Here is a 22,617-nt window from a genome sequence, read left to right on the forward strand (position 1 = left end):
AGGAAATATTGAAAACGAGCAAATAAAGAGGTTGATCAGGAATATTGTTTTTCAGGTGTAATTTTAATTGGTTATTAGCAGTGTTGTGCAGCTGGGATGGGTCTGTTCTCTGGAAGGACTTAAGGCCTGTGTCTGGACCAGTGCTCAACATGAGCAAGCCCATGTCCTTTCCCATCCCTTTTTGGTGTGAGTTATGCCTTCTAAAGTCCAGAGCTAGACCAGTTTTGTGATTTCTCTCAGGAGATGGTACCACTGCTGTTTCTTGTCCCTTGTTTGTGGCTGGTGTAGACAATCAGGGCTTTGAAACACAGGATAGTGAACCAAACTGTCAGTGAGCACACACCACATTTAATATCTTTAACACTGTATATGTTGTCAAAATCATCTCCATTTACTCTTCCTTCCCATGCTTTTTAGTACCACAGCCTACCTAGTGATAGGTCTGGCACAACTGCACCCCACACAACTTGCACAACAGCTAAGAAGCATTCTGCCTGATTTAAGCCCAGGCAACGTGTGTCTCACAGCACATCATTGAACTTCTGATCTGCCAGGTTAATTAGTTTGAAGTCCTTTTATGTCAGTACCATGAATCTGTCCCCTCTGCCTTACGTTTATATTATTGCCAATATTGAGCACGAGAGTTTCATGACTGTAAAGGGAAGAACAGAACCCTGAGGTTTAACCAGCCACAAGAGAAGTCAAGTTTCATAAGATTGTAAACTCTTGGGCATTAGAAACCCAAGAGATCATTTGTCTTTACAGGTATATCTGTAAGGGATAGTTATCAACATAAAGCATTCTTTTATTTCTCTGTAGGAAATTTAAAATAATGTGCATTAATTTGTTCTATTTTTATTTTACCACAGGATTGTACAGTGTATGAAACAGAAAATAAAATTCTTCATGTGGTAAGTAATCAAAGTATTATGCTTCGGTATTGTCTAATCCTACCATATCTACTTAAATAAATAAAAAATAACTAAGCTACCATAGGAAAAATAAAGTTCCTTACTATTTGACACAACTTCTGGTGAACTGTATCAGTTGCTGAAACTTAGGGTTTTCATAAATAAGATGAAATAGTTAAAAAAATTACAATTTATTTTCAAAACAGAGATATATCAGCCTATGTGTGTTGTGACCCCCTGGAACCAAATCAATGCAAGTTAGTCGTGCCTCCTGCCAGCCAGTTTAATGACTGCCCAAGTACTTTTAATTTAAGCCTCAAAATGTAAAAAATGGGGAAACTCTACCCAAACAGCATTAATAAAATATTTTTTAACCAAAGACACTGTTTCTAGTTTCCCTGAACATTGGAAGCTTGCAGAAGGTGGTGTCATTCACTTAAGAACCGTTCCTACCAAGCCTTTTTACTCCTTCCTAAGTTGGAATTCTGTCAAGTTTAAGGCTTAATAATCAACTTTCTTCTGGTATTCCTTTACTTATGCTTGCTTATTTTAGCAGGCAAGGTCAGATACTCCCTCTCGCTCTCCCTTTCCAGACAGTTCCCTGGAGTAATGCTCTCTGTTATACCTACAGTTAATTACAAATACATAATTGTTGTTCTTAGACTGTTTCAGAAGCTTTGCAATACTCATACTAGTGTAATGCTCTCATTGGGATAGCTGGCACGGAATTCCAGCAATGGGCTGATCAGACCTGGTGCATTTCTGGCTGCACTGCTCGTCAGCCTGAGCACTCTGTGCCTCCAGCTTTCAGAAAAAAGTCTGATGGCAAAGGGGAATGGACAAATCTTATACAAAGTCTTTGATTAGATATTAGCCTTTGAGTCTAAATACTTTGTATTTTTCTGGTACCAGGACTGAGAAGTTGTACTGACAGTGAAATAGAGTTAAACCTGTGGTGAAAGGGAAATCTCAAAGGATTTACAAGTTCAGATAAGCTTTTGACAAGCTCTAACCAAGTGCCTGACTCTTTTCTTTTTTTCTTGGTTTTTTAAAAGCCTTTTACACATACTCTGTTTCCAGCAGGGATTAAAATTTGTTGTAAAACATTGATGTGCTGCTAAATTCAGAAAGCACGCAGTGACTTTTAGAAAAAAAAGGTTACTATTGCAAACCTGATTCTGAAAAGAACTTCTAGAAGCACCTGTCATCTTCTGGAATTTGGTCTGTGTCTATATAGACACACACACACATATATATGCATCTTTTAACTCTCAATTCTGCACATGACTTCTAGAAACATATCTTTAGAAGGACTGTTACTTTTGACTTTTCTACCTGTTCTGAACAGAAGCCCAAAAAGATAGATGAGAAGAGAGAAATGTTGCTTTTTTTAAGTATTCCTTAGGCTCAGATTGATGAACCTTAAAGAACCTGGATCCCAAGGCAGTGGAACTTATCTTAGCCTGAGTGAAATCACCTGAAACTGCCTGATCCAGAGAATTCAGGCTCTGAGAATCAACCTATTCATCATTGTAACTCTGGGTGAAGTGAGGAGAACCACCATCTTTGTCACAGTATCTTAAAAAGAAGTTACTTCAGGGATACTGAATTTACAAATAAGCTTTGTAAATGGTTTGGGTTTTTTAATGGTTGCTTTATTTCTGAAAAGAAAAGAATAAAGAAAATATTCTTGTGATTCTGAGCTGTTCAAGAAAAATTATTGTGATGCTGTAAAGTAAAATTCTATTTTTGTAATATGTAGAATCTATGACTCAAACACCACATGGTGGGTTTTGGTGTTTCAATTTATGAAATATATTAGGAAATATATATTTAAAAGTAAAGACATATTTGTAAAATGAAAATCCATGACTGATTGTCTTAATGGGTTACTGGAGTGATTCACTGAGGTATAGATGTCTTAGTCCAGTGTGTGCTCAGAGGATGTGACTGCAGGTGCACAGTTGCCATTCTCTTGCTAGTTCAACAACTATACTGTGTCTACTCTGAGACTCAGATATTATCGGAAGAGGTAAATTATGAAGGTGTGATCTTCAGGATCACTTAAACTGCGTGCCTGAGAGTCAGGTTTCATGGGTTTTGGGGTTTTTGCAATCTCCATCAGGACTCATAGAGCATACCTATGATAATTAAAAATTGCAACCTGCTAGTCATTCTTTCTCTTAAGCAGTAAATTCAAATTATTAGTTTCTATTTGTTGTATTGACCCAGCAGTGGCTGCCATACTAAAAAAGCTTTTTGTGACATATCAGCTTGTCTGGCTTGTCAAGAGCTGGTGGTTTCCTAGAGATTCTGTACCTGTCAGGGCCCGTTGAGAGCAATGTACTGAATGGGTTTAGGTGTTGGGCAGCCTGTAAAATTCTAAGTGCCTCTGCAACAGGTACTGAACTTCTTGAAGAACCCCCTTTTGTTTGAGATTTCTTAAGTGCGGTAGTATTGCGCCATCTGGAGAGTACGCACTTTTCTTCCCAGTGGCTTTGGAACTAATACAGGAGACTTTGGTCCTGTCTGACTTCCTATGCCAAAATATACTTGAGCATGTGTTAGTGTATTATCTCATATTGATAGTGCCTTATCAAACACTGCTACCTGACCAGAATTCATCAATTCTGCTCGGTAGCTGCCATTCAGAGTACCTCAGCCTTTGCACTGTTTACAGCTGGTGTCAGGCCTCTCTGGTATCTGCTGAAATACTTTTACAGCAAATGGATATTTTTAATCATTCCAATGTGATTTTTTAAATAATTTACTGATGCTAAAATCCTACATATATTTTAATTAACTTTCTGAATCACGGGGAGACCTAAAAGAATCATAAGTATAAATTTGATTGAAAACTTGTTTTCTGTTCTCTTTGTTCCAAAGTTTATTTAGTGATAAAATATGTACATGTGAAAGCTGTCAAGTTAAAGCATTACATCAGAAAGTAGAAAGTGTTTTCCCTGGGATTTAGTCTGCATCTAATCTGTGCCTATGATCCCAAATGCTGAGGCGTAAGAGAGAGCATTGGTTCGAAAACATAGCAAGATTTTGATAAGACAGTAATTAAAAAAAGGGTGAAAGCAAATACTTGCAGACAGGGCCAACCATCGGTTTGTATGTAGAGTAGCAGCACAGTATATCTCTTGGGCAAGCCAGTTTTTATATCTCTGCTGGGAGAAGATAGGTCCTAAAGTTTTGTTTAGGGGTTCTGCCCCAAAGCTGAAACTGATAGAAAAGTCTCTAGTACGGTGACCTTTGGATGCAGTCATGCATACCTGAGTGTGACACTTTGCATCTTGCAGCCAATGCAAACCACCACTGCCTCATGTAGTACTTCAGAGATGTACTTGGATTTCCAGATGAATCAGTTAATTTATTCATTGTGACAACTTTATTTGTTTAACTTATATCTATAGTGTCAAATGAGATATTAGAAATCCTCCTGGTTTTGCAAATGCCTGAAATAAAACCTCCCGTAAGGGATTTCACTAAAATTTGCTATAATTAGGGAAAATGAGAGAATGGTCCCCAAAGGAAAATAGATTCATACAGCACAACTTCAACTGGGAGACCATTCTGAAATTCTTCTAAGTGAATGCTTTCAGATTAGGTTCAGATATTTTTGGTATAGTCTTTTTGAAGGAACGCTTTAGGCAACACAGGAAAAAGAGAATTAATCTTTACACATGAAGATTCTCTGAGAGTACAGATCAGCTACTGTCTGATCCTTAGCCTTACTGCTTGCCTTTGATGGATAGGTCACTGCTTCCATCTATGCAGTGGGACTCCTACTTCAGAGGTGTTTGTGTGGATCAGCATTAAGATTTTGAGATCTTTAGCTGGAAGGCAGGCTAACATGAAATTATTGCACAGTTGTAGTGATCTAGAATATCAATTAAAGGGCATGTTCAAAGATGTGTAAGAATCTTACTTCAGGAAATGAATTAACTAAGGCACTTTTCTGCCAGTGTAATGTTTAACAAAGAAAAACATTTCAAAGTTGTATAATGGAGATTTCACCTGATTGTCACTGTTGGCAGGGCTGCTCTTGATATTTGCTAGCCAAAATAGGTTATTAATTTGGTGTATAAGGCATTTATTTTTACAGAGTCCACTTGACTACCACTGTATTTATGACACATTAATAATGACAGATAAGGTGAAAGTTCATCAGGTTGAATGTTTTTAAGTCCATGTAGTTGGAGTGGAGAAGTTTAGCTATGCAGATCTCAGTGCACAGTAAAACTTTTAGAGCAGAACAACTACAGAAGCATGTACGTTTTCTTGGCACTTACAGATATTTTCTGTTCCATTAACCTCTGGTTCTTGACTTTTCATATACCTGTAGCTTTTACAATGCTAAGACATAAAATTATCTGTTTAACCTCAGTTCTCAGAATAACAAGAATTTCTTCACTAGTAGTTTTGGTTTAATATGAGAATTACCCTGACTTGTTTTTCTTTGTAGTGTAAAACCTTGTCTGGGATTTGTGACCACATCATTTCGCTCTCATCCGATTCTCTGGTGTCACAGTCAGCACATCTTGAGGTAGTTCATCTCACCAGCATTATGCCCAGTGAGGGTTTGGTAAGTAAAGAAGCAGTTTGAAGTTTACCTGTTAGAACAGAACACAAGCCTCACTTCTTTAGAGTGATTTCTTTTTTTAATTTATTAAGAAATCAAAACATATTTTCATGCAGTGTCCTGCTATTTCTTTTTTGGTAAGATCAATCAGATTTCTGGAAGTGGTTTAATTAACGTTTATATAAATAAAGAGATTGTAATGTATTACTCTTTAAAAAAATTAAAATGTGTTTTATCTAGGTCTTTGTGTGCAGCTGGTAACTATATGAGCAGCTAAAGAAAAGCTATAGTCCTTTGATAGCCATAGTGAAGGTTTTGTACCAGAGCAGTCACCAGATACATGCATATACAAATGAAATTAACTAAATAGAATTAATGTGCTTTAAAAATTATTACTTGTATAAAAATAGTTAAATGATCTGAAGATAGATAGAATTTGCTTGCAGTGCTGCTCTACCCCAGTGGCCAATTGTGTTCCCTTTGTGGCCCAGTTTCCACTCTTGGTCTGATTTCTGGGTTAGTGTGAGGATATCCAGGAACTGCCAGGCCAGTATCATTGCCAGCTGGTGTAGGATATATACTGTAAACCTGTCCATGCTTCTGACTTGCATTAAGACTATTGCATCCTGCATGCTGGCAGTCTGGATCTCTGCACATCTTTCCTCTCTCTCCAGAAATGTAATGTGTTTTGCTGGCCTACTTAGCAGGAAGTTCACTGTTGGTGCTAAAGAGAACACAAACACAGATAGGATGTGTTTTCCTCAGAGATGATGGAGCATATTGAGCAGGGCTTGGCATTGCTAATGTTTCCCATTCAGTGATAGCTTTAGATCTAGGACAGAGAGGGGTAGGCTGGGGGAGGTCAGAAAGAGTGTTGCTTGCTTCAAAAATGGCATATCCTACAGTGAGCTATAGATTTAGTGGTGGGCAGGATTAGGTGGGTGTCTTTCAGGAGTTCTTGGGTATGAATGGTGTGCTTTCTACACAGCTTATCATAAAGTACAAGTTAAAGCTTTAAGGAGTGGGTGGCCAAGACAAGAGATGTTGACGGTACTATTGTGGCCTGTCATGTGGTCCATGCTCACCTCTGGATTGCTCTCTTTTCTAATAAAACATCAAGCAGATGTTATTCCTGTGCTGGAGTAATGCTGTGGATTGGGTCACTCTATCAGTGGGTGGAAGAACCATGGTGTAGTTCTCCATTCGCAGTGTACCCCTAAGTCTATAGACAGAGGACATGACACAAATCCTGCAATCAAAATTGCCCATCAGGGTTTTTTTGGGTTTGGTTTTTTTTTAGATGAAACCACAGTGAATGACTGTGTTTTCTGTGTCTAATTGTGAAGGCATGATAACATGTTAGGTTGGAAAGTTCCTTATAATCAATTTTGCTGACACTGTGTTCTGTTTAGAAAAAAAAGAAAAACATGAAAAAGGACTATAAATGGGAATAAAAGAAGAATCATGTGAAAAGGAAAAGAAAACATTAATCAGAATCAAATATAGAACAGAGTAATGAATTACAAATGGCTTTCTCATGATTGTATAGCAGTTTTTTTCCACAGGATCTCTGCTCCATTCAGGAGAAAAATGAGTGCTATTCACTGAATGGAAAGTATTCAGTTCCATTTTTATCCTTATCATTCAGTGTAGGGGTTGAGGTCTTTATTTACCACACTTTAGCTTAGCTCTGCATTCCCTTGAGTTACTAATTTCATCGTGAGATATTTTCTTTATATATGGCCTTACTGAGTGCTTCACAGACACTAATTAATTCATCCTCACTACACACTTGTGAAAATGATATTGTAATTTCAGTTTTATAGACAGGAATCTAATGCACAGAGCAGTTTGTGTCAAAATCCCAAACAATCTATTTTTCAGAAGCTTATCATAATTTTTTAGAACACTTGTTACTTTTATAGCAGAAATCTAAAATACAGCCTCTCTTGATTTTAAGTGCAGCTAAGGCTTTCAGAGCTACTGAGAACACTACCTTCAACTTCAGACAGCGTCAGCATCTAGAAGATTAATGCACTTATTGCCCACTGATGAAAAATGTATTGTAAATTACTTTGATTTATGTAAGAGTTCACTTACCTGGAGTGATATTCAGTTGACTTAATTCTAAGTCTTTATTTTCAAAACTCCATTTGCCAAACTGTTTCTATTATATGCCTTCTAATTTCTTCAACAAATGAGCCAGAAATCCTACAGACTAAGAAATCCTAAGCTTACACATAAACTGAATTAATTTCTGGTCCAGGTCCGTACAGTTACTACATTGAGTCAGGACTCCTGTGGGACCGTGTCTGTGGGTTTAATTGTTTAAATAAATTCTGGATCATAAAGCATTTTCACAAAGGGACTGTATGTCATTGGAATGTGTACTGTCATTTCTAGCTTTTTCTAACTTTCTGTCCATGCTTTTATGAGCTTAGTAGTCTTTATGTTCTTTTTTTTTCACTCTGAAGTATCTACATTTTCAGTCTGCTTTATTAAAAATAGTCTTATCTCCTGCATTCCCCAGAACGTTCTCTCCAGCAGTTTGCTGGACAAAAGAATTTCCATTGGGAAGCACACATTTTAGGCTCCAGTCCAAGTTCTGACAGTTGTATGTGCATCCTGATCTCTGCAGGCATTTGCTGGCCTCCAGAAACATACTGAGTTTTTTTCCTCTCTCTTTCCAGTCCTTCCCAATCTCTCCCAGTCAGACATACAAGTCAAATTGCTTTCTCCTTTTCCTTATTTAGCCACTGAATTTTTGGTGGCAAGTACTAAAACTTCTTACAGTTTTTTTTTTGTTTCATTTTAAAGATTGTTAAACACTCTATCTCCTGAATTGTGGTACTTGGTATGGTAATACCATTTACACTTGAAGTGTACTGCATGATCAGTCTGAAAAAAAATGCCTGGAAGGCAAAACTTTGTTCCAAAGTCCTGATTTGACAAACTTTAAATAAACCTCTGTACTGAGAGAAGCTGTGTCAGTTCTGACCATACTGACAGAAAGAGAACGGGTTTTATGGAATAGAACAAAATAACTTCAACTTCATGCTTAAGAAAATTCTCTTTGTTGGCTTTTGCTTTTTCAATACTTTGAGTTAATTATAATGTTAATTGTAGCATGACAAAAGAAATTGGATCATTTCTATACTTAGAAATGCTTTTGACAAATTGATTTTTCTCTCTCCTTAGAGGAAGCTAGATTTCCATGCCATTGCACTGCACGCTAACCTTCCTTTTGCAGTTACCATAACTTGCAGTAAAAGAAACTATGACATTATTTTAACTTTCAGACAATGCACAGGACTGGCAAGGTTTTTGTCAAAAATGTGATATTTGAAAATTCTACTCCCCCACAATTTATATTGTTCCCAAAGCTCATGGACCAATTTCTGCATTTAAAAGTCCCAGAATTTGTTTGGTGAATAGACAAAGCTGGAGCAGCAGTACTTACTTAAAACTTGATGGTCCCAGCATGGGCAGTGAATAGGCCCTTTAGACAAGAGTCTGTTGTACTCTTTGTAGGGGAAGAGGTGCAACTCCTAAACTTGTTACTAGGACCATGAGGGTGAAGGTACACGAAAGGCTTTGTGAACCTTGTTATTAACTAATTAACTCAAATTCCAGAGGCAGCTTTGGAGCAGGTTGCTGTCAGATAAACAAAGGCAGGCTAAGGAAACCAGTGGTCTAAATGAGATGATTGGTATGAGACTATCCATAAGGTAGGAGCGTGGAGAGGTTTCTGAAGTTAGGGGCTTTTCCCTCCTAATGCTCTTGGATGGCCACAGACAGTCAGTATTGGAAGATTTAAATTTTTTTTTTATTTAGAGAAAGTATTATTTTGGACTAAACATTTTAGCTTTTTAAAATCTTCTGAACTTGATGTGCTGTACATATATATAAAGACACTTGTGCGTAACATGAAGTTTTAATCTTCTTTTATGAGACTAATGATTACTCTTAAGCAGAAGATTCTAAATAGGCACGCTCTTTGGTTTTAATGTCTTGCTTTTATATCTTGTGATGTCTGAGGAAAGTTTTGCTTCTGGAATGCAGTATCACTTTTATTCCTCTTCCTTTCACTTTGTTGTTGTTTCCTCTCCTGTCTGAGCTTCCTGCTGTGAATAGGAACAGTGTAATCTAACATGCTTTAATTCAGATATACACTGCTTATATCAACAGCTTTGCTAATTCTTCTGCTACTTTTTCTTCTTAAAAATTTAAGGGAAGCAAAGATTGTGGGAATAAACATTTTTATAAGGCCAGCTGTGTGTCGTTGGAGGAAAAATACAACAGACAAGCTGTCAGAAGCAAAGATGATTCTTCATTAAGGATATTCATCTATCTAATGTACAGCTACCCCTTCAAATAGTACTCCTATTCATGTGGAATTTGTAATTTGGGATGACAGAAGTTGATCTTTTCCACTTTTACAAGAAAGGAATTGTAAAATAATGCAAGAAGGAAAAGTAGAATACAAAGCCAGCTTTTTAGTGGAAATACAGGACCATCTAAAAGCTGTTAGGGTGTTGATCTCATGATTCTGATGATTTCTAAAAGCTTACAGAATCTTAAAGTTCCATCACGCATGACATAAAGATTCTCATAGCCAATTTATTTTCTTGGATCATAGGTTTCTATTTTGGTAACATGTAGTGAAAGGATTATACAAAAGACGAGTAAGATGGTTGTGGTAAATGCATAGAGTTGTTGTTATGCTAGGTATTAGCAAACAAATTTATGTGCCTCTGTCCAAGTTTGACAGTTAAAACAGGATTAAAAAACATCTTATGTTTGGGGCAAAAGATCAAGGGCTACAAGAGTTTCCTGGTAGTTTTAGCTTTTCAGACCTGCATCTTTGCTACTGATGCTTCATTATGTTATAAAAGTAGAGCCAGCTGTCTTCTCCCTGTAGAAGTGCTGTTGAGACACACAGAGACCATTTTATTGTCATTTTAAATACCTATGTTCTCCATGCAGAAGTCATATTCCAGCAAAGTGGTAGTATGAAAACATAAATCATTTGATATTTAGTCGTCATTACCCCAGAAGGAATAGCCCCTGCAGTTAGTAGCATGAGACAGAAATGCTCATACTGGGAGAGTTTTGTCTCATTGAGGAATTCACAGCTCTCCAAATATCTGAAAAATCCATGGATTAACCTGAGAATAGTTGTTGACACTTTAAAATGCACTGTGGTCGTTATAGCCTGGTTATTTAACCAGATGGCTCTGGAAGAAATTTTTCAAGGAAATTTCACTTATAACTGGCAACACTGTGCTCTGGGGAATAGTCTCTTTAAAATGGTATTTGAAATGGCTGATTACTCCCCATATATTTTTAAAGGTCAGATTTTAATTAAAAACCTTTTAATCACCCTGTCATTAGAGGACAGTGACAGAATTAAATTCATATGAGAGAGATGCTGCAGAACAAGGGAATGTTCTTTAGATCAAGAACCTGTTTACTGCTGTGTGCTATCTTCATCATCTTTATAACTTGATTTTTTTCTAAAACTATGCATAGCTTAACAAGAGGCTAAGAACTTTATCAAGAAACATGTCTTAAAATTTAGTGAAAAGTTTAGCACTGTTTTCTGGTTTGGCCTTAAAAATCATAGTCTGTTGGATTGTTAGGTGGGGCATGAATCTTGTCAAGACAAGTAAGGTGTTAGAACTGTGATATTAAATTTGATATTAAAAGTGTGGCTGGAAATGTGTTACTGAAGCCTACTATGTGTTAAAATAACAGACTTCTGTGATGAATGCAGCAATGTTGTGTAACGTTCCATCTACAAGTTCACTGTGGAAATGCATCATAACACACACTAGATGGATTTAAATATCTTTTTAAGGTTTTTAATGGACATCCCTTTCTCACTGAGAACCTTTCATCATCTAGTGCTCTTATTTATGGCTTTCAGTTGGCAGAGAGAGAATCAGGTGTTTGTCGGTAACAGTTGAAGGTGCTACAGAAATAGAACAGTAAACATTGATAAAGCTAAGCCAACTGTACAGAATGCAATAGTGGAAGACTCAGTGGAAACTTCTTTCTTCCATCTAATTGCATTTTATGAACATGATTTCAGGACTTCCAAGATTTTAATTTGGACGTTTTTGGTATTTACAACTGAAATAGCTTATGAAGTAGTCCCATTTCAGAGAGCAAGTGGTCATGGTGAGTAAAATGTAAAATGAAGTTTCCTATGCAGCAGAGTTAAGTGTCCTTGCAGTTTTAGCAAGTCTTTCCTTTTAAGATTTAAATAAAGTTAAAACTTGCTGAAATGGACTTAGTTTACATTAGGGTAAAAGTCACATTTTTTCAGGATGAAAAATCACAGAAGATCCAGCTAGAGCAGGTTACTGGGGGTCTTGTCACATTTTGACCATCTCCAAGTCAGAGATTTCACAGCCTTGACAACCAGTGTTTTCTAATCTTAATAGTAAAATTGGGGAGGGAAGGGGGAAACAGTTTTCAGGGTTTTTTAATTGAGATTTGACTGTGTTCCTTGTCTCTCATCCTTTCTCTGTGCACTTTCAAAAAATGTTTGTCTCCATCTTCTCTATAGTCTTCCAATTTAGGTAGTTGTAGAGAGCAATATCATCTTAATTTTGCAGTATTTATACCTTTTTTGTGTTGGTGTAAACACCTAGCCTGAAGATCTTCATTAGTGTTCAGTAATTGGTTTCTGTGAACAAAATGTACTTTCTTATGGCTGAGAGCTCTAAACTTCCATTTTGACAGCAAAAGATGATGCAGAATTATTGAAAGGATAATGAATCAGTGGTGCAATCTACCAATTAGATTAATTAGATTTCAAAAGTTGATGGATAACCATACTATATAGAGAGATGTGAAGCTATGACCTTACTCCTGAGAGGCAAGAATGCAAGCAATTGAGTCAGTGACATTTAAGGCTGTGTGTGTGTACAGCTAGATAGATACCTACTTAGGTTGTCTCTCTGCATCATGTCCATTGCCTCCTTGAAGCAGAATTCTTGCTGGACTAATTACAAAGCTCCTGTTAGTTCACCAAGCTCATTTTTCTCCATAAATTGGCAATACAAGCACTGGCTCATGTAGTTTCAAAGTTAGGCTATGGTTTCATTTTTATTGAATCAGTAGCTCTCTGAAGATGGGGCATTTAAGTTGAAAGACTATTCCTGTCCATGGCTTCACTTGTAATATTTCTTTTATGTTACTAGTAATAAAAAGAGGTCACATTAAATATTTCATATACTGACTAGGGACGAGCTTTCACGCTGATGTTCAAGTGTTGAATTTGGTCCTAAAACTTTTGTTGGGAGTAAAAAAAAAAAAAAAGCATTGAGAAAACTATGCTGTTTGTAATTGGTCTTAAGCATTTATTTAACTTATGTTTGCAGATGTTAATTGGCTGGGGTTCCTTCCAGTCTGTTCAAATGTTGTGGTCCTTAAACTGGAATAAAAATACTATTTTAATGATGGTGAAAACATTATTTATTTGTGTCCTTCGATATTCATTACCTGTCTTGCTCTTTTTTAGGGAATGTATATCAAATCAACATATGATGGACTACATGTAATCACAGGAACAACTGAAAACGTAAGCTTCTTTATTCTAAATGACTTTTATCATGCATACAGATATTTTTTCATTCTGCAATGCATTTTTGTAATATGAAAGTTATGTTGTAAATCAAGCCACTTTTTATTAATGCCTTTTTCTTTAACGTTTCTGTAAATAAATCAATATCTTTCTAAAAACTTGGAACCCTTGAAAATAGATATAGAAAACTATCTATGAGGATGTGACAAATAACTAAGAATACAAAAAAAAAATCTTGAACTTCTGTCCTCAGATTGCATGATTTGATAATGTTAAAAGTGAATCCAAATGACTGTGTGAGGATGTATGAAAAGTTCTGTTATGAAAATGATCCTTTGGAAAGAAATCTTGAAAGAGTTATTAGGAGTTAAACACCACTGTATTTTCATATTTTCCACCACCTGCAGTAAAAATACAGAAGATATCAAGAAAATGTATTAATTATCATTTTCATTGTAGCACCAGAAATGTTAGGCAAATCTGAACCAAAAGCACACAGAAGTGCTCCAGCACATAAATCAGTGTGACTGACATAGAAAACTAAACAGTGTGACAAGAATAACAAAGTTGCTTCTAAATACCCTTCTTGTTACTTAACTTGCAATTCATAATTATAAATTTTGAAAAAAAACCTGATTTCAACTGCTGCAATCTAATTACTATGACAGACTTCATAATAAGACTCATCCTTTCTGGTTTTTCTAGACTGTTTTAGTCACACTGTTTTCATTCAGTCTTGGATCTGTTTAAAAGATTATAGCTGGATAAATTACAAGTTTAGATTTTATAAAGCTAATATTGAAATTATGTAATGCTGACACCCAAGGAACATAAAATTAGCTCTGTTCAGCTAGCCAGAGATGTAAATACTTGCTGGCATCCATCAGTGCTATGCTGGCCCATATGGGTAAGCCTCATATGTGGTATTTTCTTCTACTTGATTTATATATATTGAGTAGCATTACATCACACAGTTTTTGTCACTCAGTTTTTAGACAGTGCAAAGCCATGGAAAGCCTGATGATTTGTGTGCCACAATTTGTGAAGACAGGTCTAATGCAAATTAAATGTGAAATTTGTTTGTTTATTTATATTAACACTCTTGTCAGCATTTAGAAATCTTAAAATAACTATATACATATCTTGGATCCAGAAACTTATGAAGGATCCACCTTGATTATGTTACAACAGATTTTGTTCACAGACTGAATTACTCATGCTATAATTAATCCACTTTTTTACTGTAATTCTAATAGGTTTATAGGTATCAATATTGATTACAGGTTTATATATAGAGAGAGATATAGGTATCGTTTATAGGTATCACTATTTTTATATTGATAATTGAAATTCACTGGATTTACTTAAATTGTCAGCCACTAAACTTCTTATTTTTTTGACTAAACTTTAGACATAAAACCTTCTTGATAAAGCACCACCATAAGAAGTTTCTTTTTTGTTTTTGCTATAAGTGTAATCACATGTGCAGATAAACCAGCTTCAAAGATCTTTAATTTCTGGCATTTGAGCAAATTGATTTTTCATTCTTTTTGAAGAGATAATTGACCTCCCAGTCAGTGTTTAATTTTAAACGACAATAATTAGCTTGGCCTCACCAAAGTCAGGAAAGGCGCTAAGAAGAGAAAGAAGCAGGCCTTTGCTTTTCCAACATCAACTGAAATTAAACATTACAAATGGTGTTTCCTTTGGTTTCCTGCTTACCTTTCATTCACTGTTGGAAGCAATCAAGTTTGTATTCATGTTGAATTCTAGAAATACTTTTCTGTTACACATTTAATCCTGTGCAAAAGAGCAGCCAGCACAAATTCTGCAAGTTTCCACTGAAGGAGAAATTGGCACAGGAGCCAGGTAGTCCTTCACACCATCCTACAAGTTTGAAGGAAAAATCCCATTTCTTTTAGTGCAGAAGAACTCATGTGACAGGAGTTGATATCTGGCTGTAATGCCCAGGTACTTCAGCTCAAGGGCTGGACTCCCTGCTGCAGGACACACAGAAGCCCTTATGAAAGAACAAGAGAGATCAAGCAAGTGAGGAGTTGGAGTGTAGCTTTTGTTGGGGAGGTAGGACAGAGCAAGGCTAGGAATGATAAGCAGCAGGCTGAAGGTAAAAGGTGTGTTTGGAATAGCACACTTGGAATCACCGTATCAAATATTGGCTATTTGACCTACTGGCTTGAGTTTTCTTCCTGATTGAGTAATTTATGATGTTTCCTACACTCTCCAGTAGCTGTGTAGACTGCAAGGCTCTATTGCTTAGCCAGCAGGTGCTGACTGTTGGAAGGGAATTTGACCTCCTCCTGAAGGAGTCTCTTTCACATTTTATTCAGAATTGCAGTTATTTTCTTCCCAGTGGTGATTTGGGGTTTCCTCTCGTCCTTGTTCCTTTTATTTATTTTAGGATTTTAATCTCCATCCACAAAAGGGATGGAAATGCTTGGTGGGATTTGTGGTTGGAGAAGCCTTTACAGCCGAAGAGCTTTTCCCTGTTTTCTGGAAGTCTTGTGGGTATGTGGTGAGGTCAAGAATACAAGTGACTTCAGTTCAGATAAATCTTTTCTTCTTTTACATTGGCTCTTGTGCCATGGCAATTTGTTATACACTGGCTCCAGAAGGCATCAAGGAACTGAATTAAATTCTGATAAAACAACTCCTTTTCTGTGAGGAACTTCAACAGTATTAGAGCTAGACCACTCTGTAGCTGCAAGCGGCTCTTTTTGTGCCTCTCTTAGCAGTCTGCTTACTTGGCAAGGGTCCTTGAGCTGTTACTCATAAAAAATATATTGATTTAAACATTTCTGCTCTTTTTTGAGATGGGACAGTCTGTCCTCTCTATCTAACGAGTAAACACTCAACCTTGTCCAAGTGTCCTGGCTGGTCAACTTCCTTAATAGCCAAGTTCCACTGTGATTTATTTCTCAGGGTGATGTCTCAGGTCTATAATTCTTTTCTGGATATTTTCTGGTTATCTTGAAGGTCAAGTTGGCATGCTCTGTGCCAGTAGAACACTTGTAATCTATTGCACGATGCAAGGAACTTCCCTTTCCTGCTTTACATTTACACGTGTGGTTGGTCCAGCCCTGTCCCTGACCATACAGTGAGCTCGGTATTTGCTGACTTAATGTATTTATTTCTTTGTGATGTAAATACACTCGGTGGATTCCCAACAGGATTGTGACTCCATGTACTCCCCACAGAGAGGTAAAGAAGCTAGAATGGTCAACCAGGCAAAAAGGCATTTAATCACCGGTGGAAGTGGGATTCTAGATTACTTCATCGAATTGCCATCTGCAACCAGAAAAAAAAAAACAACTTAGTACCTTATAAATACAGTTTTTCTAAATATAATCAATTATTGTGTCCTGCCTCTTTCAACACCCTTTGTTTGAATTCCTGCTTTGCCCTCCCCATTCCCCCTCCTTATTCCCCATACAAAGTTAATTATTATCTCTTGTCCTTAGTCTCCTGCTGACCAGTGTAAGAAGATCCATGCTGGTGATGAGGTGATACAGGTCAACCATCAAACCGTGGTAAGTATTTTGGAAATTCTCCTCTGCAGGCTTTGCCTATTTCTACTGCAAAGAAGGGGTAATAATTCTTCATAGAAAGTACCTTTGCCAAACTAGGTTAGTATTTATGTCTCTTAAAGCATCATAACTGCTACTCATGCTTAATAAGAAAAGGCACAAGGAGAGACAGTAACAGCCCAGAAAGATTAAGCCGAATTTCCATTTTCCACAGCTGCTGTTTAACATCATACTCTTTCTATAAGGACATCCCAGAATATTTAATTGAAGTTCTTAGAGCTCTTGTTAGGGATATGCCAGCTAGTTTAACTTTTTCTCTTAAACAGAATTTTGCATTCTGTTTAATGTGGGATTGAGATCAACGATGCAGAAGTGCTGCAATAGCCACATATTCGGAATCTGTTGGAGGAGAAAAACCGATCAAGACTCCCAAGATGATTAAAGTATTGATAGAAATCTGTCAGATTTTTTGTGCATTCTTGTTTGCAGAATTATTTTTAAACAGATGAGCAGTTTTATAAAGTTATTAAAATATTTCTCTGTTTATAACGGCATATGTGTACGCTGGGCCTAAGGTGTTGTAGGATATAGTTTGTGTACATTTAAACGTGCCCACCAATACATTTCTTTCACAGCTCTATGTTGCATCATGTACCTGGGTGTATACAAAACTACAGTTTATATAGAAATTCAGAACTAACATGTTTCTGCATCATTCATTGAATTTTATCCTGACTTAAAACACATGACTTCACTGAATAATTAAGTTAATTTTCATTAAATTATTTGTAATTGAGCTCTAATAGCATATCAGAACCTCATCCAAGTTTGAATGATTTTTTTTTTCCTACTTTGTGATGCCAGAAGCTGCTGCCTTATAATTGATGTTAGTTCCAATGTTGATAATTACTGACAAAATGCACTCAAATTTTGTCCCAGTACTATCTTACATCATAGGGACTGTCCCCAATTTTATGTTGCAGATGGAAGCGATGGTGTTGGAACTCCAGATGACAGGAACACTTGTTTGTTCCTTAGGCATGATCAGCATTTTGACAATTTGAATAGCCTCCTAAAGTGCTTATAATTTATCCATTTCACTTTGTCTTGCAGAACCCTGTCTCCAAACATAGCAGTAGCAAAATTAAGAAATATCTTTCTGTCTGTTGTTTGTCAGAGGTCTGTATATGAAAGTGACTATTAAAATATCATGATTAGAGAACAAATATTTTCTCATGAAAAGAAGTATAACTTATTCATTTCCACTTTAAATGTTAATGGAACGTGCAGCTCTTATCTGTATTGGAGGTTCTATGGGTTGTCATAGTTACAAGTTGAAATATGCATTAGACTGGCTTTCTCCATCAAGCATGCTCTTCAAGTGACAGACCTGATTTAATCTTTACTCCCATAGGTGAAATCCTTCATCCAACTACTCAAGAATTTTCTTTCTGGATACAAGTCTTTGCATGTGTGTTATTACAATAGGCCCAAGGTGTTTGATACTTGTAATCCCTTTCCAGCTAAGGGCATAGAACCAACAGCTGAGTCAAGTGGTAAAAAATACCTTTTTCTAAAAAGACCCACTATTAATTATTCATTCTGAGGTTTGTAACAAGCTAAGAAGAGATAAATGCAATTTGTTTCTTTCAGAAATGTATACTTCCTTTGAAATAGCTGGGAAAGTTATTCTGTCTTCACTGTAACTTTGGAAAGTCCTTTGAATGGACTGACATTGAGTGTTTTCATGTTCCATGTCCAACTCTCTTCCCCTCGTGAACTGGAAATTTTAATGTTTTTAGTATCCCTTTGATCTTCAGGTGTGTCCTTTAAGTCAAGTCATTTCTGGTACATCTTGCTCAGCTGTGTTCCTTCACCCAAGTTATCACAACTTGTGATGATCAATATCATGCTTCTAATTACCATTATTTCTATTAGTAAGCTAGAATAATCCCTAGGCAACAACTCATTAAATTTCCATTAAATCAACATTTTAATACCAGCAAGACCAGCTCATAAAATGAGGTGTAACTCAGTAAGACTGGGGGGAGGGCAGTTTGTGTCCAGCGAAATCCATGGTCTCCAGTCTCATATTAGTTTTCCATACAGATTCTACATAAGCCGGGGGGATAAAAATGCAGGTCTTAGTGTTATCCCTTAGTCCTACTTCTACCCATTCTATGGCAAGGGAGACTCCATACTTTCATAAACGTATATGTAACGTAAAGATGCAGAAATATGCTTTATATAGTTACTTGTATGCTCCAGGGATTCTGTGTTCCCACAGATTTTATCATTATCCTGCAAACACATTTCCTTAAAATTGAAGTTTCTTTAGCAGTTTATCAAATATAAATCCTATGTAGCACAATGTATTTTGTAGGAATCTGTTCTGAAGACGATTAGATCTAGTAAGTCTGTATTGCCACTAGTAAAAATACTATCCTGACTCAAAAAAGTGTAGATCTCTGAATAGATTCCCATCCTATCACTGACTACTGGCATAATTTAATCTGAAAAATGCCAGTGTATTCTCTAGATACACTCATATTTGCTTGATTCATAAGATCATTTGAGTTTTAAAAGTTTCTTTGATGTTCCCACAACCTATAATAAATTGTTCTGGTAATTATTCTCATTGCCGGAGACAGAAAAAGTCATTTTATTTGTTATCTACATTTTTCTGGCCCAAGTTCCAGTCCTTTGATCATGATATATTTTTATCTATCAGATCAGAGAGCAGGTTTCTCATTTAGGTATTTTCAGGATGCAATCAAATTCTCTCTTCACTTTTTTTTTAGTAAACTACATAATTTGAGCACTTCTAGTTTATCATCCTAATACATGACCCTCCTCAACACCCTCTTTAAATTCCCAACTGTAATACTTTGCATATTTAACACTGAATGACAGACCTGCACAGTGAAAGTCCAGTTACGGGTAAGGCACTACTCCTGTGCTGAAATAGTTCAAATGAGATGATATTAACACAGCCGTTACCAAAAGGTTCATGTTCATTTTTCATCCATATGTAGGCAAAAAATAAAGCTAAAAGGATGCTTTTATTTGATTATTTATTTTCCTTTTATAACAAAACCTGTGATTTCAATTGAAGTTTGACTCCATCAGGAAATCTGTTTTAAGAGGAGAATTGCTCTGTGTTTTGAAACTGTGAGGAATAAGCTTTCAAACAGGTTTAAGAAGATGGAGAAAGGGAAGTAGTTCTACTGTCCCTACACTTGAGTGGTTTCAGCAAAGAGAACAGCATTTCTAATCCTGGAGGCACCTTTCTGGGGCTGTATAGCTGCAGCAAAGGATTAAGTGTGCTGACAGTGTGAGTCCCATTGAATGCCTGGATGTGTGCAGCTAAGCATTTTGGGATTGCAGCTAGAATATTTGGCTGAATGTTTTCAAAATCATTTTTATTGCCTATAATCAGTACTCTCATTTTATATAAAGCATTATCTCTATAAAGAATTCTCAGATAGTTATGAGGTAGCTACATTCTTTTTTTTCCCCCTTAAACCAGTTACATTAACACATATAATAAAAAAGATTAACAAAACAAGACCAGTTGTTTGTTTCCCTTTTCAAATAGCTTTTCAATGTAGCTGAGAGGGTTTGGTATATTGTTTTTATTTTTAAAAAAAGTCCAGAAAATATCAAAGGAAAGCAGTTTACAAATTATATAATGCAAAAGTTGAAAGAGTTAGAAATAAAAGACATACTACGTGGAATCTGGTCTAAGCAAGGAACACTCTGTAATACAATTATAAAGATCAAAGAAGAAATAATAGTAATTTAGGCAAGAAATTAATTAAATCAGGCAATTCACCACTGGCTGTTAAAATCATTTAATCATTATCCAATTGCTTTATTTGCTTGTCCTTCTTGCTTATTAGATTTTAATAAAACAGCAAAAGAAACTTAAAAATAAGTTGTACGTTCTAAATTACTGCCCCTCAAAGTCTTTATATCTCCCTACAGTACCCACTGGCACCAGCTTTGCCAGTGCTTCTAGATTTTTACTTCCTCTGCCATAAAATAATACCAAAGTGCTGAATATGCTACCGTAGGTTTATTTGCTTGGAAAAATAATAATTAGGTCTTAGGTTTCATGGATAGTATATTTTCTAGTGCTCAGTTGAAATAGTAAATTGTCTCTTTTTTTAACCTTGTTTTATATGTGGGCCATGGCTCTTTCCTCAGAGAATTGTCACTGTCATGTGGTGAAAATAAGGTAAAATTAAAGCTAAATCACCAGCCAACAAACATTCTTTCTTTCCATTTTCCATAACAAGGACAGTATTGAGCATAGAGCAAAGAGAAGAAAACTACTCAGAACAAATCTATAGGTATATACATTTTCAGGATGGCAGCAAAGATAACGAATTAAATGCCAAATCATCCACATCTCAGTTTACCAAAGAGACTTTCACTTGGAGGTCACTAAGGGGTTTTTAATTGATTGTCTGCTTTAGAATAAATAACATTTTATGCTGGGGAAATGTAAGAAGGGGCAAAATTTTTCTAGTCAATACCACACAAGGTTTCAGATGCAGCATAAATGTATGAAACATAAGTTGTTTTAATGTTCTATCCTTTGATAAACTTTCAGACAACAGAAACATTGGAGATCCAAACAAATATTAAGCTAGCTGCCTGACCAGCTCTAAAATATTTATCTGCTGCTTCTGTATAAAAACATGTTCAATAAACTAGGGAAAAGGGACTTCTCAGGAAATAGAAAACTTTTTTTTTTGAAGGTCATTTAATAGGACAGAGAGCAACAATAATGCCTTTAGTAATTCCTGTTGAAAGCTCGATGTTACTCAGGAGCAACTGGCAAGACTCCAGAAGTCAGACTCTAGTAATTAATCCCAAATTAACTGAGCGCCGTAGAGGTGATGTGACTGAAAATGGCAAAGCTGAACTTGGAATTAATTTGGAACATGTTTCCAGGAGAAAGAGTGTTTTAATGTCATTGTCTTGACATTGGTAATACCTTGTCTGAAATACTGTGTGATGTTCAGGTCATTTACAGCCATCCAAGGTGTGAAGTTACATATGAACATTTAAAAAAATTAATGGGGGGAGAAGAAAATGTATGAAGTGTCTCATATGAAGGGTTGTCCTTTAAAGATTTCAGTTTTGTTACCCCAGCCAGCTAGTTTGAGACAGGGTTCCTCTTTTGTAAGAGACAGAGGCTGTGCAAAACAGAAAGAGAAATATATCTTTAAGGTAAAAAGCAAACTTGTGGAAGAATCTGTATGAGCATCTCTAAGTAAATCTGTGTTAGAATTTGAAAGAGGTCTGCCTAGGATGATGATTGAAGAACTGATGCAAATGGTTATGTTACAGTTGCCTGCAGCTATATATGGAAGAGTAAACAAGTGGATGTAGTTGACTAGAAGGGCTCTTGTAGTTCCAACACCTTCGTTGTGCTGTGCAGGGTATTTCTTATGTTGTCTCTAAATAGCTGTGTTTTTAACTGATGTCATTGCATTTTCATACTTGAGCAGGATACCCTTCGTGATGATGGATGCTGCCTAAATACGTGATCAGCAGCCTAATACCTTTCCATGCTGCTCATTGGCAAATTACATACTTTAATTAAGTGTGTCAAGCTCAGGCACAATGAAATACTTTCAGCACTCATTTATTGGTGTTAAGATATTTATTGAATTAACATCCTAGATGTATGTTTGTGGAATTATAAATTTGAGTCTCAATGAGAGCTCATTTTAGGTGGAGGTAAATCTGTAAATGCAGTGCCAGGTCACACCATCTGTGTTTCAGCACACACTGTGTGTTGTGAAATGCAAGTGGGAAAAGGCAAAACAAAAAATGAAGGGGAGGTGTCATGAGAATTACAACTTCTTCCTCCAGAAGATGTCATTCTGTTTCCAAATGAAATGCCACGTTCCTTATTCTCAGGATTCTGCTTTTCAGAAAGGCTTGGCGATGCATGTCTTCCAG

General features: G+C 36.3%; 1 protein-coding gene across 1 annotated transcript in view; it reads left to right on the forward strand.

The window, feature by feature from the left end:
- Window positions 1-22,617, forward strand: part of LOC311195834 (connector enhancer of kinase suppressor of ras 2-like) — a gene marked incomplete at its 5' end in the record, with an annotated part of 188,889 nt that overhangs the window by 100,210 nt on the left and 66,062 nt on the right. The window contains 4 exons of the mRNA XM_084269273.1: window positions 870-911; window positions 5,383-5,502; window positions 13,031-13,090; window positions 16,573-16,641. Coding sequence (XP_084125399.1) covers window positions 870-911; window positions 5,383-5,502; window positions 13,031-13,090; window positions 16,573-16,641 — 291 coding nt within the window. The remainder of the gene's footprint in view (window positions 1-869; window positions 912-5,382; window positions 5,503-13,030; window positions 13,091-16,572; window positions 16,642-22,617) is intronic.

Source organism: Gallinula chloropus (assembly GCF_964237585.1).
Source record: "Gallinula chloropus genome assembly, chromosome: 11".
Taxonomy (NCBI): domain Eukaryota; kingdom Metazoa; phylum Chordata; class Aves; order Gruiformes; family Rallidae; genus Gallinula; species Gallinula chloropus.